This window comes from Lipotes vexillifer, unplaced genomic scaffold, assembly GCF_000442215.2.
Source record: "Lipotes vexillifer unplaced genomic scaffold, Lipotes_vexillifer_v1.1 scaffold655, whole genome shotgun sequence".
Lineage (NCBI taxonomy): Eukaryota > Metazoa > Chordata > Mammalia > Artiodactyla > Lipotidae > Lipotes > Lipotes vexillifer.
In genome coordinates, this window is record NW_006788208.1 from 2697413 (window position 1) to 2712626 (window position 15214).

Genomic DNA, 15214 nt, shown 5'->3' on the forward strand with positions numbered 1-15214 from the left:
GGTTCAGCCAGAACTGCTGCACCTTTGTACCTGGCGTGGCCACACTTTTATCGGAAAACTCTGAGACGTCAGGGGCCTTGCGGTGTCCTTTCAGAACACTGGCATGCTCAGGACTGAGGGCCTCCTCTTCAGAACGAGCCTCCTGGCCTTGGGGGGAACAGGGGTGCTCTACGTGCGCTGGAAGATCATGGGCACCGGCCCTCCGGCCTTCACCGAAGTCGACAACCCTGCCTCCTTCGCCAGTAGCATGCTGGTCAGGGTGAGTCCTAAGTCTGCCCTCCGATGGGTCCTCTTCTTTGCCCACCAGATTCCCAGCTCTCCCCTCCCTACCTCCCAGTACCCACAAAAGCTCCCATAAGCAGAACACCTCCACGTGTGTTTCCTCTCACCAAGGATGTTCTAGGATGAAACCAGGTTTTTATTAGGGCATTGAGAAGGTATAAACCCTTTGTATTTCCTTTCTAAACAAAATTAAAGAGGAGTGGTTTAGAAAATGTCAGGTTTCTTGCCAGCCTCCTTAAATTGTCCCCTAACCCCATCACTTTGGTTATAAAGGAAATTGACATGGTGGGGTTAAGATAAAACATAACTAGATTGGCAGTATCTTTTTTTTTTTGGCCACACCTCGCAGCATGTGGGATCTTAGTTCCCCGACCAGGGATCAAACCCGTGCCCCCTGCAATGGAAGCATGTAGTCCTGACCACCCGCTGTGGTCTCTTTAAAAGTCTATGGTGTCCAGACTTTCTTGTAAAGGTTTGCTTTTTCTGAAGGTAAGGGTATCTTAGCTGTGCCTTCAGAGACAGAAATCAAGGACCGTAGGACCCTATACTTACGTTGTCAAGCACATGGGTGACCCCTGGGCCTCAGATTTCCTGGGTCACAGACTTTGGGCATCAGTGAGTCATCAGGACATAGTGTCACCAGAAATATAACAAATGTATAGCAGAGTCTGGTGGCTTTGCTGTATTTTTATCTATTAAAAATCTCAATGCATTTAGTAAACTGCAAACTACAGCCCGTGCCCAAGTAGAACGTGGCAACATCTTATTTTATACAACTGCTCTCGTTGAGCAGAAACATATGGATGCCTCCAAAGTGAAGCTAGGATATATTTTTTTCCAAGTTCAGTATCAAATAAATGTTTGTTTTTCTTTTGACTGACAGGCCATAAACTATAATTACTACTATTCCTTGAATGCCTGGTTGCTGCTGTGCCCCTGGTGGCTGTGTTTTGATTGGTCAATGGGCTGCATCCCCCTCATTAAGTCAGTCGGGGACTGGAGGGTAATTGCTCTAGCAGCACTCTGGTTCTGCCTAATTGGCCTGATATGCCAAGCCCTGTGCTCTGAAGACAGCCACAAGAGACGGTAAGAGGCCAAGCTGAATTTTAACTTCCACACTGGGTGGAGTCAGAGCATTTTGCTAAATCCAGCACTGATCATTTTAACGATTTTGTGGAAGTAATATCTAAGGACCTTTATTTCAAATACATGTTTATGGCCAGGATGAGTTCTACCCATTTGGAATCCATGGCTGGCTTCAACTAGTGGGGAGTGAACTTGGAGGGGGGGGTTGCAGATGACTGCTTTATCTCTCCCTCCCTCTTTCCCCGTGAAGCAGCATTTTGAGATCCTTTTCGCTGTAGGTGGTAAAGAGTAATTTATGGTAAGAACTGAGAGTGTAATTGATGTGTGTTGTGCCCATTATTTCACAATTCTGCTTCAGAAAACCCTAGTGGATGCTACAGTGATTCCTTCTCTTGTTATTTGGTACAAAATAAATTGCCACCCCAAAGAGCCTATTCTTTCTCACACCCCAGAAAAGGGAAAAAAAGGATATTGAGAAAATAATTGGGAGAAAAACAAATGTGTTGTATGAGAAAGAAAGCTATTTAAGAAGATTTCCTTTAAGCATAAGTGTTGATGGAATTAGATTAGTAATTTCTCAAAATAAATTCAGTTTTAAGTTTACCTGTGGCTTAAATTGGTACGTAGTTCTAAAGGGCGACAAACCATAGTCCCAATCCATTATACACGTGCAATAGGATTTTTCTAGTACTACAGGCACAGGGTCTGGGAAGGAGCCACCAAATTTGACCTGGCTTCTTTTTTTTGTTTCTTTTTTAATTTTATTGAAGTATAGTTGAGTTACAATGTTATGGTAATTTCTGCTGTACAGCAAAGTGATTCCGTTATACATATATATTCTTTTTCATATTCTTTTCCATTATGGTTTATCACAGGATATGGAATATAGTTCCCTGTGCTGTACAGTAGGACCTTGTTGTTTGACCTTGCTTCTTAATTCATCCTCTTACATCTGTGGGAGATTGGGAATGATTGCCTACTTCTAGAAGTGTTCCACTGCTCTTGGCTTTCTTTTTACTTGACTGAAATTTATGCCATAGCACCCGAAAATGGTATTAGTTTATTTCAGATTTCATGAAGTTTAAACCAGTTAAGTAGCATTACTTCTGTTAAGTTTGGCAGGGAGGGGGGACTAAATTGGTCTAATTGGGACCAATATCCATTGAGCTATTCAATGCCTACACGGTTTAAGGTATAGTCAGGGGCAGGTGCATTCATAGGCCTCGCAAAGTAATCATTCTAACTTTATTCATATGAATTTTGTGACATGTAAGTTTTATCCTTATGCTTGACGCTAAGTGCCTTAGTAAGATTTTTATATCTTATCCTAATGCTGCCTGGTTAGACCCTCTCTACTGATGCCATTTCTCAGTTGCTGGCATGAAAAAAAGGGGGGGGGGCCTTTATCGTGAATTTAATGTTAAGGAGGACATGTTTCTTGAACAGTCTAAAAGTAACCATTTTAATTCTCATCTTCCAGGATCCTCACACTGGGCCTGGGATTTCTCATCATTCCATTTCTTCCTGCGAGTAACCTGTTCTTCCGAGTGGGCTTCGTGGTGGCAGAGAGGGTCCTGTACCTCCCCAGCGCTGGGTACTGCATGCTGCTGACTTTCGGATTTGGAGTTCTCAGTAAACATACTAAGAAAAAGGTATTGGCCCAGAGCGGTGGTGCCATTCCTGACCAAGACGATGGGTGGATTTTACTAATGATTTCCCACGTCCTCTCTTCTTAAGAAACTGATTGCTGCTTTCGTCCTGGGAATTTTATTCATAAACACGCTGAGATGCGTGATTCGCAGCGGCGAGTGGCGGAATGAGGAACAGCTTTTCAGAAGCGCCCTGTCTGTGTGTCCTCTCAACGCCAAGGTATGTTGGCTGCCATGTTTTAAGTTCGACAGCTGAGTAAGGAGAATGTTTACCTTCACACGGAATCCGGCATATGACCTTGATCATATACTTGGGGTTTTTCTTTTTTTTTTCTTTTAAATGATTTTGACAAAATTTATTAAAATTGCACTTAGCCAGAATAATACAAAAGAAATTATTAAAACCAGACAATGTCAGTGAAACAGCAGATTACCTAAACAAGTTTTTACTCATCTTCCAGTTGGTCCAAATCATGTATTAAAGTGGTGGCAGGGAAGGTCACTCCACCTATCTAGTCTGGGGTCCGGGGAGGCCCACAGTCGAACCATGTAGAGCACACTTTTCAAAACACGTGCTCCGACCTCCTGAAATCTATAACTGGAAGATGATAATACCTGTGAGTGGACAGCAGTTCAGTTCAGGAAGTTTAAAGGACCCTGTGGGGTGTTCAGCAGCACACATTTCTATCAGACCTGTGGCTTCTCTACTTGGGATTCTTTTTGCCAGATTAGGTAAAAATAAATTTACAGACTTTAAAACTGGCAGTGTTTTTGTTGACACAGTCTGGTAGGAGTTTGTTTCACTTGTATCCTTGATGAATTTCTTCACTTACCCAGCTATGCCTCTTTGGGCAAAGGGGCGGGGTGGGGGGATTGGTGGGGGAGGGACACGGGACAACAGTGCCTATCTCCTGGGTTTGTTGTGAGGCTTTAATGAAATGTGGCCTCTGAAGTGCCCTGACATGGTACTTAGAACGTAGTAGATGATCCAGAAATGTTTGCTCTCATAGGCTCCTTTTAGTTTTGGTTGTCCCATTAAATGAAAAGAAGGGAATGATACTTGCTCAAAATGGGAGGCCAAGGGCTTCCCTGGTGGCGCAGTGGTTGAGAGTCTGCCTGCCGATGCAGGGGACACGGGTTCGTGGCCCGGTCCGGGAAGATCCCACATGCTGCGGAGCGGCTGGGCCCGTGAGCCATGGCCGCTGAGCCTGCATGTCCGGAGCCTGTGCTCCACAACAGGAGAGGCCACAACAGTGAGAGGCCCGCGTACCGCAAAAAAAAAAAAAAAAAAAAAAAAAGGGAGGCCAAGGAGTTAGGTTAGAAGAATTCTCTGTTAGTATAGATCATTATTATTATTAAATAACTGTCCCGTTCTCCTTCGGTGTCATCAGAGTTGGAGCTTCCTCGGATGCTTAATTGTGATGGGGGAGTGGGGGGAGGATAAAAACTCCATGGAGTTCTGTCTCATTTCCACATTGTATATTTAAGAGAAAACGGTGATTTCAGGCAAAATTATATGAAGAAATCTAATGAATAGTTGATGTCTTATTGTGACCGTGGAGTGAGGGATACTATAAAAGGTGCTGACTCCTTGTTTGTCTTTTCCTTAGATTAAAAAAAACCTTGTTCATGTTTATAGTTAGAGCCTGAGATAAGAGTGAATTATTTCAAGCTTTTATTGTTAATTTGATTTGCTGACCTAGCCATTTATTTTATGCTATTAAAAATAAATTGCCTGTGATTTAATTTCATAATGTTAATAGATTTGCTTTATTTTTACTTTTCTGTTTGAATGGCAGTAATTACCCCTTCTGTTTATATAGTTCTTCCGCAGAAGGAACTCAGATTTCTTTGTAGAGGCTCTATCATTAATCTCCATTATCCTCCCTCGAAGGTTGTCAGAGAGAGGTTATTTTCTTTAATTTTCCAAATGAAAGAAACTGAGGCATGGAAAGATGGAGCTGACTTTATCTAAGTTAGTAACTTATGTGGTAGATAGAGGCCTGGTGTAGTGCTGTGCCCAGGTTACCGTAGTAAATGAGGGAGTATGGGACATATGTGATGTTTGAGCCTATACGTCTGCCTTATGATTTCATATGTTACAGGCCAGAAAACACAGGGGGTGTGCAGATGGTCATGCACATAATCATATGTCTGTGTGTGTGGTTTTCTCTTTTAAATTTACGACATACATACAAGACCTCATCTTCAGAATGGACCCGGTAGTGATAAGCCTTTCCAAGAACATTTTTCAGTGATGCCATTCAGTATGAGCAAGATAGGTTTCTTTTTTAATTTTTTTTTTTTTACCTCCCACTATAAACTGAAGTATAATAAAGTTCTCTTTACTTCCTTTTTGGGGCGTGGGGGAGCTAGGTTGATTTCAGGGAGGAGATCTCATTTAGAGACACTGGTTTCATTCCACTCTATTGCAGGAGATACATTTTTCTGCACTCATTTCCACTTTACATTCACTGACTATTAAGTAAGCAATTGGCACCTGGCTGTCAATTAGGCCCAGATTTACAAATGAGACTCAGTGCTGTGCCTGGTCTGCATTTGAATTACCCACAGTCCCTTGCATATGGTAGGAACTCGGTATTAGTGACTGAATTGAGACAATAGAAATTAAATTCCTACTACGGATGAGACACCAAGTATCTGATTGTATTTGCAGCCATTCTTAGTTTTCAAGGCTTGAAAGTGTGTGACACTTTGTATCAAACCTGGGATACAATTCTAAATTCTTTTAACAGTGAAAGGGATCATATACCACAATGAGGTACTTCCTTAAGGATGAGCCAGGATGGGTTATAGGATTTTTATGTGTTTAAAACATTTTAAGTTTAACATGAAGTTTTGACAGGAAATTTGAAACAAACTGGTTTTAGCATTGCTGTTGAATGTACCTCCTTCCCTTATGGATGCTTTCACTTGGTTTGCATTTACATATCCTTGGGTTGCAACGCTGGGTTTTCTCTGTGGCTTCTGTGCTGGTTCGTTGCCTCAGAGTATGAATCACAAAGGCAGGAGGGAAAGTTCAAGGATAAATAGGCTTTTTCAATCCTTCACATTTCCAGGAAACAAAAATCACTCATTCTTTAAACTCTAGTTTAGGTAAACTGTTTCGTAGGGGTTTGCTTTGGTTTTTCACAATGGGTTATCTAGACAGCTGTTTTCTATTCAAATACTTCCCTCCATGTCACCCATAGGATAAGGCTGGCCTGTTTACCAGTCTTAATTATGGACAGCTTGTCTTCTAGGGGGCTACCCAGTTTTTAACTAGTTCCATTGAATTCACTGCAGTCTGATTTTGCAAAGCAACCCTCCGCCCTCCCCTATCTCCTGGTCCGTGGCGTTGGGTCTAACAGAACAGCGGCTCTACTGCAGAGGGCAGTTCAGCTCTTTGTCTGAGCTTTTTATTGAGAAAACAGAATTTCCCCGTAACAAAGGAAAGCAGCAGGAGCTCAGGGGCGGAAGAGGCAGGAGCTGTGCTGAAGCCTGCGTAGAAGGTGTGTTTGTATTCTGGGGACTGCAGGCACATACGTCCTCACTCACAGGTTGGAGTCTCCATATTCGGTCCCTTTGTGTGTGGGGCGTGAGGGAGTGGGTAAACACTTCCAGACTGGGGCTGGGGGAGGCACAAAATCAATCCACTTCTAGCCCACTTTTCAAAACCCACCATCGAGCCATAGGATTAACTAGTCTCCTGCAAGCTATAACATAAAGATGGTAACACCTACAGATGGACAATAATTTGGTTTAGGAAGTTTAAATTATACGGGGTGTGCTGCGCAGTATTATACATTTCTGTCGCCTGTGATTTCCCCGTTTGTGATTCCTTTTGTCCGATGAGGTAAAAATAGATGTATAGAGTTTAAAATTGGCAGTTAAAAAACAAATCTCGGGCTTCCCTGGTGGCGCAGTGGATAAGAATCCGCCTGCCAATGCAGGGGACACGGGTTTGAGCCCTGGTCCGGGAAGATCCCACATGCCGTGGAGCAGCTAAGCCCATGTGCCACAACTCCTGAGCCTGTGCTCTAGAGCCTGCGAGCCACAACTACTGAGCCCACGTGCCACAACTACTGAAGCCGGTGCATCTAGAGCCCGTGCTCTGCAATAAGAGAAGCCACCTCACTGCAACGAAGAGTAGCCCCTGCTCACTGCAACTAGAGAAAGCCCGGGTGCAGCAGCAAGGACCCAACGCAGCCAAAAATAAATAAATAAACTTATTTAAAAAAAAAAAATCTCTGTTACATATGTGCTTAAAGAATGTCACAGTGCTCTATACGCTTCCAGAAATATCAGTATTTTTGAAGATGTGCTGTCACTGTAGGTTAAGATTGATAAGGCAGGATGTGATTATTCTTTTAAAAGGGGTTTTGAATGTTCACATATAATGCTACTTGATTGTGCTCAAACCATTATTGTAATTCACCGTGTATCAGTCTGCTAGGGCTGCCATAAGAAAATACAATGGACTGGGTGGCTTAAACAACAGAATTTTATTTTCTCCCAGTTCTGGAGGCCGGAAGTCCAGGATCAAGGCATCAGAAGAGCTGGTTTCTCCTGAGGCCTCTCTCCTTGGCTTGCAGATGGCCACCTTCTTGCTATGTCCTCACACGGCCTTTCATCTGTGTGCAGGCATCTCTGGTGTTCTCTGTGTGTCCAAATTTCCTTCTCTTATAAGGCCATCAGTCAGATTGGATTAAGAACCCGAAGAGCCTCATTTCAACTTAATGACCTCTTTAAAGACCCCCATCTTTCAATACAGTCACATTCTGGGGTGCTGGGGTCTAGGACTTCAACATATGAATTTTGGGGTCACAATGCAGCCCTTAACACCCAAAAGAAACATTATTTTACCTTAAAAAATAATACATGGGGTAAATGAGTGGGTCTAGAAATTGTCTTGAGCAGCCTGGCCCCATTTTCACCCAGCACCTTAATACATGGGTGTGATAAATGGGTGTGACATAGTGAGAAGAAACACAAGCTTTGGAGCCTGGGTTCACATCTAGTACCACAACCTAGGGCAAGACACTTAATGGTGCCAAAGCAGTCCCTCAGTACGTACCAGCCACTGCTGTTCGCTATTATTAGTCACGCTGCACATACCCAGTTGAATAACTTTTCTGTAGCATCATCTCCTCTGAGATTGCTGTTGGCCTTTACACTGTAAGCCTCCAAAAGGAGCGTTTGATGATCGGTAAGTGGTAGTAGCCCTCATGAGTCCATTTGGTTCTGCTGCCCTGGGCTCTTGGCTTCTTCAGTGCTCCTCAGGTGCCCCCACTTCTTCACCACCACCGAGCTCCGTCCACCATCCTCGCTCTTGGGGCTGCAGCTACAGGCTCTCCCTGGACCCCCGGCACTGGCTTTTTCCTGACTCACATGAGTTTCCCAGTGTGACTTATTTTACATAAACCTAAATCTGATTCTGACCCTCTGCCACCCTCCTACCCCTGGCTTTTGTTATGGGTTGAATTGTGCCCCCCGCCGCCCCCAAGATGTGTTCAAATCCTAAGCCCTGTTTATTTAGGAAGGGGGGTCCTTGCAGATGTCATTCAGGTGTAAGTTAAGATGAGGTTATACTGGAATAGGGTGGACCCTTAATCCACTATGACCGGTGTCCTTATAAGAGAGAGCAGAGACATGGACACACGGCGGGGAGAGGGCCACGTGAAGACAGAGGCAGAGATTCGAGCACTGCAGCCGCAGAGCAAGGTACACCAGGGCTGGCCGGCCACGGTCGGAAGATGAGAGAAGCGTGGACGTTTTCCTCAGAGCCTCCAGTGGGAACCAGCCTTGCTGCTGCTAATTTCGGCCTCCAGAACTACGGCGGAATACATTTCTGTTGTCCCTAAGCCCCCAGCTTGTGATCCTTTGTTACCGCAGCCCTAGGAAACTCAGGCACTTAACAGACCCCGCACTGGCCTCCCACTTCTCTTGGGGCAAGGACTAAATGGGACCCAACGCCTCTCGGGGTTCCCTGTGTAGCCTGGTCTCCCCTGCCGTCTGCACTCAGCGACGCCAGGCTGCCTGTAGCTGTTCAACCAAATGTACCAGGCTTCCTCTAGGCCAGGGACCCTGCCCCTTGCTGCTCCACCTGGGACGCTTGCTCCACTGCAGCCCCTTTACCGGGTGACCCCCATTCAGGTCTCTGCTGGAAGGCCCTTTATAGGACAGCCTTCCTGACACTCAACCAGGTGCCGTCCTCAGACTCACCTTCCTCCAGAGCCCTGGCCCCTTCGAGTGACACATTTACTAATGAGGGCATTTGACTCCCATCCAGGGCTCAGGAGGCAGGGGTCTGAATGGTTTGCCCACCGTTGTATCTGTAGCTGCCGACATGGTGCCTGGGGTGCACTCATTACCTAAAGGAATAAGGGAGGGAGAATTTGATTAGTGTAAAGTGGATTGCTAGTATTGCTACAGAAGAAAGGTGTCATACAAGAAAGTGCTGTATTTGTTTAAAGTACAGAATCGTCACTGTTTCCTCATATGCATGTGTGGTTGGACTTTGCAGCTCAGTCCTAGTGGGTGCAAGTGTGTGAGAAGGAGGGGGCGTCAGGGTTTCACAGTAAAACCAGCCCAGCTTCCTAACTTACCACTTTTCTCTGTTGAGTTCTTTAGTCAGTATCCCGCTGTCACACTTTAGTGTTACCATCTGCTTGTCACCTCCCTTTCCTCGAATCTTTTCTTACAGGGCAGGAAACTAAAGCACCAGCAAGCTCGGCCCAGCCTCTGTAGGGGTTTAGCTAAAGTTCTGGTAGGGGCTTGTTTTTTAATACCATTATCTTTTGCTTTCATTTAGAAGGTATGATAGGCATCCCAGCTCTGAACAAAGAAGTCTGGCAGCTGATGGCCAATTTTTCTCTCTCTTTTCAGGTTCACTACAATGTGGGCAAAAACCTGGCTGATAAAGGCAATCAGACAGCTGCCATTAGATATTACCGGGAAGCTGTGAGGTACTGCAAGCATCCTGTCTCACAGAAGAAATGCTGTCTTTACAGTACACTTGTCTTATTTTAACTTTCTAGCGTTAAAAACCTGTCCCCATGAGGACCCCAACTTTAAGATAAATTTGCCAATTCCTGAGAGTTTAGTGAAGACTACAGGCTTGGTTTCTCTCTCCACTTCCAGATTAAATCCGAAGTACGTTCATGCCATGAATAATCTGGGAAATATCTTGAAAGAAAGGAATGAGCTCCAGGAAGCAGAGGAGCTGCTGTCTTTGGCTGTACAGATACAGTAAGCGTTGTTTTATAATCATGCTCACGGCATGGAAATGCGCTCCAGTGTTCTGGGAGCTAAGCCTTTCTTTTCCTTGTTTATCTTCCAGGCCAGACTTCGCTGCCGCGTGGATGAATTTAGGCATCGTGCAAAACAGCCTGAAACGGTTCCAGGCTGCCGAGCAAAGTTACCGGACGGCGATCAAGCACAGGAGGAAATACCCGGATTGTTACTACAACCTCGGGCGTTTGGTAAGCACATGGTGCCCTGTGGCTGCGGAAGAAAAGCTTGGTTTTGTTTCCTTCTTTATAATAAAGTGAGAAGAGAGACACCCATTCTAACCCTCTACATCTTATGAAGCTCTTTCACATACTTTTATCTCAGTTGAAGGTAGCTATTTGATTTCCTCACATGTAGGTTTTTTTTAGCTCTAATTAGAGAGCAGGCCAACTTGAATTAGCCAAGTTTAAAAGATCATAAAGGCAACAGGTTAAACTAAGGAATAAATTACAATTTTTAAAAGTCCCTTTGTGCCCTGTTAAACAGTATTCCAAGGGGTTACTTCCTGATAAACATTGGTCTCTCTGTTTTTAAAACACCAATTGAATGAAAACTGAAATTTAAAAAAAGCAAACCCATAATGTGACTTCTGAGCTTTCCTCTTCTGCTGCCTCAAGGGGACTGTTCCTGCATTTTTGCAGGTAACTATCCCCCCATAAAAGAAAGCTCAGGAGCCCACAAAAGGACTTTGAGATTATTCAGTAGAAATAGAACATAATGTGTTCCGTAGAGACTTTCTCTTTTTGGTTACTAACAGGATATTTATAAAGCTGTTATAGCTCTTGACTTTTTTTTTAAATATAGTTTCTTTCTTCAAATAAATAATACAGCAGTGGCTCATACAGTAAGTTCAATAATCTTAAAATCTGAAAGCGTCGGGCTTCCCTGGTGGCACAGTGGTTAAGAATCCGCCTGCCGGTGCAGGGGACACGGGTTCGAGCCCTGGGAAGCCCGGGAAGATCCAACATGCTGCAGAGCAGCTAAGCCCATGCTCCACAACTACTGAGCCCACGTGCCACAACTACTGAAGCCCGTGTACCTAGAGCCCATGCTCCACAACAAGAGAAACCACCGCAGTGAGAAGCCCGTGCACCACAACGAACAGTAGCCCCGCTCACCTCAACTAGAGAAAGCCCATGGGCAGCAACAGAGACCCAACGCAGCCAAAAATAAAATTAATTAATTTAAAAAAATCTGAAAGCATATATTGCTAATAGTGAAATAGATTTTGTCATCATTTCTGAAAGGCCTCCATGAGGATGCACAGCTTAATTATTAAAGCTCTTGCTTCCCTTAATAAAGAAAATAAGCGCACACCCACAAAATGTTAGTTCTGTGAGGTGATGGAGGTGATAACGAGAAAAACAGAGTTTATTACCGTGTGCAGTGGGCAGACAAGTGGGGTAACTCAAAGGGATGGTTAGAACTTGGGCTTATGTAGCATCTTGGCAGAGAACTATACATTTGTAGAGAAATGACAAGACAAGGAAAGAGGTTTCAGGCTTCCAAGCTGACGAACTGTGGGAAGGTAAATATATGGGGGAAACCTCACATATATAATGAAGTGAGGTGTATTTGTGTAGGTTCGTCTTCTCCATAGCCATAAAACTTCCCCAGGAGGGGCGGCCTTCCTCCTTTCTCAGAAGTTTCTGCTTTTAGTCAGATCAGGGAAGCTCCAGGAAATCTGCTTTCTGCATCTGTTGACTCTCAAATGCCTTCAGTGCAATAATCTTTATGCCAAAGTGGTATATTTGGGGTGGCATTTTCGGGTCCTCTATCTTGTTTTCTTGGAGTAGGGGAGAGACAGTAAAACTCCACTGTAATAATATCAGTAGAGACCAGAAAATCCAGTCACACGCAGAGCAGGGTGGGTCCTTGCAAAGTTAATGAAGTGAGAATGGGATCTGGGAACAAATTGGGTATTATCCAAATACTTGCATCGGTGGTTATTGCAGGGATTACTGTTTCTATTTACTGTGTCTACACAGTAGGACTTGCGTGACATATTATACTTGAGATCCACACGAAATCTTCTTTCATTCTTTTTTCTTTTTCTTTTTTGGAGGCAGCTCTTTTTTCAGGGTATTGTTTGTGAAGAGAGTATATCTGCCTGGAGCCCTCAGTTATACTTTAAAGCTCTAATACTTAGCGGTCTTCTTCCTTCCCCCAGTAGCTGCCTGTCACTGCAATTCCTTGGGGTTTGGAAAATTGAGAATTAATGCTGAATGAGCCAAGTTACGTCCAAAGAAAGGAAGATACAATGCAAAATAGAAGATTTTAACATGTGCTCCAGGCCCTGGAACTCATCCCCACTCTCACTTAGAAGATCATCTGTAGTACTGACTATATTGAGACCTTGTACTGTTCTCTGTATACTGTTTACTAATTATGCTACCGTGAAGTAATCTTTCTGTGTTCCCTCCTGCCAACTGTTCTTGGTTATTTAAAGATTTTGCTCTCCTTTGTTGTTCAATTATCCAGCTTTTGCCTGCTTGACAGCTTAAAAGCATTAAGAGCTTAATCTTTAACAGCTCAACCAGTATATTTTTATATCGACAAATAATAGGAACTTAATAACTGAAGAGTTTCCTTTTTGAAAAAACCTTCCTTAGTCACTCTTCAGTAGTGGGAGACAGAAATGTGTTTTGATTTCTGGATACAGGAAAGAAGGGACTATAATGAACTTCTCTTGTGACTTAGGAAATTGGGAAGAGCTGGATTATTTGGGACACATTACTAACATTAGAAAATTACGGTAATAGTGACTGGAGACAGTTCATTTTGCAAGGACTAATTGCATCAGGCAGGATCCATTCAGGAAAACCAAAACCATGCTAAGTATTTTTTTAAAGATAATCTCTCTCTTTTTTAAAAAAATATTTATTTATTTATTTATTTTGGTTGCACTGGGTCTTAGTTGTGGCATGTGGGATCTTTAGTTGCGGCATACAAACTCTTAGTTGCAGCATGCATGCATGCGGGATCTAGTTCCCCAACCAGTGATGGAACCCCGGCCCCCTGAATTGGGAGTGCGGGGTCTTACCCACTGGACCACCAGGGAAGTCCCCATGCTAAGTATTTTAAATAGAGAAGATTCAATACAAGGAATGGGTTAGACAGTTGTTGGAAGAACACACGTGGAAAGGTGACATTAACTCAGAGAGTAAAAGGAAACCCTGTAGGGTTAGGGGAACACATGGAATGAAGTGATGCCACCAGAATTTAAGAGCTCATAGAAGGCATCACATCTCAGGAGCTACCATCACCTGAAGGCTGAGATTGTGACAGAAGGACCACAGTCCAGCCCAGGGACTGTGGAGGGAGGGGATATGGCCACTGTAGAGACACTGCCAAGGACAAGGAAGGAGAGAGCGAGAATGGGGGAAAAGCGCTACTCTGTCTTCCAACTATCTGATCATCCATCACCTGTGACTTCTGTTGGCAGAGAGACTTGACAGGGGGCCAAGTAGCAGAGCACCATGGGAAATGTAGTTTGCAGAGCATAGAAGGGTGAGCATAGGACTAATAGGTAAATAACATGCTTATTACCCGTCCACTTTCAGAATGGGTAGTTCTTGCTAAATCACCATTTTTCTCTGTTTCCCTTAAAGTGCTTGTTCACTTTGTATAGATGGTATAAAAGGTAAAGTTCAAGGCAGAATAGGAGTAAGTGTTACCTGGTTCAGGCTGGGGTTGTTCTTCAATAAATAGTAATGAAAAATAATAATAAATAATAAAATATGTAAAGAATGTTTTTGTTGTGTAAACGAAGTTATGTTGGTTTTCCTGGGTGCCTTTGAAAGAATGTCACCACAGATCGTCTCCATGTGACTCAAATGCCTGTCACTTGCTGGAGAGAACTGGCTGAGAAATCAATGGAACATCAAGTATAAAGAGAATTAAATGTTGGTATAATTAGGCATCCTAAATTATTTTAAGTCTTTGAACTTTACATATTTCCTCATTTAAGGGCTAAAATATTGTAACTGGAGTCTCTGAGTCTCATGGGAAATTCCGACATCTTTAGCAAATGGATATTCACAAATGTTTCTGTAATTCCTTAAACCTTTCTTTTTCTTGCGTACTGTGCCACCTGCTTGCTGTGTGTGGGGTCATGGGGCAAGTCACAATGTTTCTGTTGTCTAATGAAAAGACAGACTTGACAGTAAATAAGGAAATAGCCTTAAACTCTGATAAATTGTAATCTTGTGTACTTTTTTGCAGAGTTAAGGGAACCGTGTTCATTCAGATGAGATGTGCATTTGAACTGAGTTAAAGAGGGCAAGAGAGCCACCTGTTAAACAATCCATCACTTTCCCCCTCTGCATGCTTTTATTAACTATGCAGATTGACAGCCAGCCATTTCATATTCTGTTATCGATGTTAACATTCCCTCTCAAAAGAAAGCAGCAGATCATTCTCTCCTTCCTGAAGGAGGCAAACAGGCTCCAAACTGGCAAAGAGGTTTACATTTACTGCTTAAGACTTTTCCAACCAGTTCATAAAGTATGTCTGATGTACTCACAGTTTTATAGGAAGTTTAGATGTAGGCAGGAAGACCATTCTTCACAAGGTGAATTTGGCACATAGAGCTTTTAATCACATTAATATTTTGTTGACCATTTTAAATAATACCTTATCAAAGATAGACTATGTGAAGTCTTTCTGGAAAAATACTAAGGATTAGGTTTTTTCCTTAACCTCTCTTCAGTAGTCCGAAACATGCTTTGACACCTGGAATCACTAAATTATGGGTTGTAGTTAAAAGGCTGTAGGCTTGGGCTTCCCTGGTGGCACAGTGGTTGAGAGTCTGCCTGCCGATGCAGGGGACACGGGTTTGTGCCCCGGTCCAGAAAGATCCCACATGCCGCGGAGCGGCTGGGCCCGTGAGCCATGGCCGCGGA

General features: G+C 43.6%; 1 protein-coding gene across 3 annotated transcripts in view; it reads left to right on the plus strand.

The window, feature by feature from the left end:
• TMTC4 (transmembrane O-mannosyltransferase targeting cadherins 4) overlaps positions 1-15214 on the plus strand; it is a 62776-nt gene that overhangs the window by 37535 nt on the left and 10027 nt on the right. For all 3 annotated transcript variants that reach the window (XM_007461530.1, XM_007461531.1, XM_007461529.1), the window contains 7 exons: positions 95-259; positions 1166-1368; positions 2849-3020; positions 3106-3237; positions 9906-9985; positions 10161-10268; positions 10360-10501. In XM_007461530.1, the coding sequence (XP_007461592.1) occupies positions 95-259; positions 1166-1368; positions 2849-3020; positions 3106-3237; positions 9906-9985; positions 10161-10268; positions 10360-10501 (1002 nt within the window). The remainder of the gene's footprint in view (positions 1-94; positions 260-1165; positions 1369-2848; positions 3021-3105; positions 3238-9905; positions 9986-10160; positions 10269-10359; positions 10502-15214) is intronic.